We start from the raw sequence: 2,458 nt of genomic DNA on the forward strand, positions 1-2,458 counted from the left end.
TTTTGGCCATCCCCGCCGATGCCCGTTGCCGCCGGACGCCCGCCGCCACCGGACACCATCTGCCATTGGACTCCCGCCGCTGCCGACCTTTGAAATACAATACATTAATTTTTTATTATATTTATTCATTTTACACTACATTACTTCTTCAGCAAAACAAACAATCCCTAAATGGAGAAGTGACTTGAAGTATTAAGATAATATCATGAAGAGTTAAAAGGTAAACGTTACCAAGGAATGATGTGGCCAACATATTCTAATTTGACCGTTGGGCTGTAAAAGAATTTTTTACAGTCAATTTGAGTGGAAAGAAATGAAAAATATTACGATAGATGTATCGCATAATCAAGGATAAACTGTGAATTGATATAATAGAGGAGAGGCAATGGATGTTGAATCTATTAAACAGGTAGTTTTGACAAATGTACTGAAGGGTAGTAAATGTAACCCTATGATGGTAGATAAATTAATGTTAAAAGAATAGGAGGGAAATATAGCAAGAGCAAAAGTAGGATGAATAGACGTTTGGTGTGAAATATATCCGCAGAATTAGTTTAATTGTCATTCATCCCTCAACAGGATTGGTTGAAAATTGATGATTAATAATGCTGACTCTGAGTAATCAAGATAAAACTAATAATGATGACGATGTAAGGATACTCTGATAAGAACTTGTTGAAAAATCATTTCATATAAATTTAATGCAACGCTAAATTAAACTTATAGCAGGATTTAGCAGGGTTGACTCATTATGCAAACTTGAATAATTTCCTTATGACTGTCTTTGAATTTCCAGTTTCATCTAATTTCATTTGGTTTTTCATGATTTTTGTATCATTCCATCTTCTAATTTCTTCAATTATATTGGGATTTGTTATATACATAATCTGATACAACTTTCTACTTTAGAATCTCTGTTTGTTGAATTATGCTTTTCTTTGGTCAAGATTTGATGTCTATACATGTCAAAATAGTGATTTGAGGTTATAATTAAAGTTGACTATTCATTATTGTTTTTTTATTTTGTATTCAGTGGAAGCCAAAGGGAAAACAGAGCAATAGGCCTTATGCAAAATTCAAATAAACTCCAGCAAGGGGTTCATATGCACGGGCAAGTTTTTCAGATACAAGGAAACAAACTTGTGCAATATGGGTTGTCTGGTATACCCCAGCCTTCACTGCCAAAGAATATATCCACTTACATGGATGAATTTGAATTTGGGTTTCCATCATATGGCTTGTCATCCGTTTCAGTAAAATGGCGGATGGATGGTGGCAGTGAAGATTCTGGGATGCTGCTGGGACAATCTGTGGATTCCAAACAGGACCAAAAAGAAGCACGTGTGGTGGCAAATGAAACCAACTCTAGTTATATAATGGATGAAGAATCTGATGGCAATTTAGAGGACAGTGCCATGTTAAATGAACCATCTGCGCATCTGTGCGTACTGCGTAAAAGATCTGCAGAATATGGACAAGTGGCACTTGAGGATAGAATCTCCAAAGAATGGGATTCTTCCAGGTTAACCAAGAGTCAAAGATTACTGTTATTCCAGGTTTTTGAAACATCATTACCTAAAAAATAGAAGGATTGCCTGTCAACCTTATCGGTGATCTCTCAATTTTTGAGCTTCACAAATTTATTCGTTATGTACTGTTCTAGTTATGGAGCTGTTCTTGCCAGGATAAAAGTATATTTGTTACTCCTGATCGGTTATTTTGTGCTTTTCATCTGCTAGTTTGTAGTCAAGGCAGAAGTACAATTTTGATTGCGTTAAAGTTGGTAGGTTGGCATGCATCAATCTTTAACCTGATGGTTGGTGATTATGGATAATGTGTGTTAATGTCAGGTTATGTAAAATTCGAATTTAGAAATGAAATTCTATATTTATGTTAAATCGCTTGTATTTTTTTTTCTGATCGCTGCAAGAGTTAACCTGATGGCTTAGGTCTCTTGGCCATTGTTTTTTAATGACTATCGTACACCAAATATGTGCTAGCACGAATCGCATAGACATCTCACGGATAAGGGAAGAGGTGACGTGGTCTCGCGAGGCCTACCAAGGACCAGCATAATGACCAAGTGAAGAATTGAGACCCACGATCAACCCGGTACTACGAGAGATGGACACTGTGTTATGACTAGCCAACGGAGATTATGATGGCTTACCACTATGGGTGTCGATGGTGGAAATCGCGGACGTCATATAGTGCAAAGAGTATTCAAGGAACTCACACCAATGAGAGCCGGAGGTTTTCCTCGTGACCCAAAGTACTGCAAGTACCACTGGGATCACAGTCAACACAGAGGAATGTAAGTACCTTTGGAGTCTCATGGAGGAGTTGAACAAGATTGGGAAACTGAATGAGCTCGTGGACGAAGGATACTCGGGTCAGAGGCCAGGCAAAACATCGGCACTGGCGGCCTTGCCCGGGCCCGTTTGAATGAATGTCGTGT

General features: G+C 38.2%; 1 protein-coding gene across 1 annotated transcript in view; it reads left to right on the plus strand.

The window, feature by feature from the left end:
* The window catches only part of LOC110032288, a 38,340-nt gene extending 36,494 nt beyond the window's left edge, over positions 1–1,846 (plus strand). The window contains exons 3-4 of the mRNA XM_020735864.1: positions 1,034–1,161; positions 1,255–1,846. Coding sequence (XP_020591523.1) covers positions 1,034–1,161; positions 1,255–1,586 — 460 coding nt within the window. The 3' untranslated portion in view covers positions 1,587–1,846. The remainder of the gene's footprint in view (positions 1–1,033; positions 1,162–1,254) is intronic.
* Positions 1,847–2,458: the final 612 nt, after the last annotated feature.

Source organism: Phalaenopsis equestris, unplaced genomic scaffold, assembly GCF_001263595.1.
Source record: "Phalaenopsis equestris unplaced genomic scaffold, ASM126359v1 Scaffold000907, whole genome shotgun sequence".
Lineage (NCBI taxonomy): Eukaryota > Viridiplantae > Streptophyta > Magnoliopsida > Asparagales > Orchidaceae > Phalaenopsis > Phalaenopsis equestris.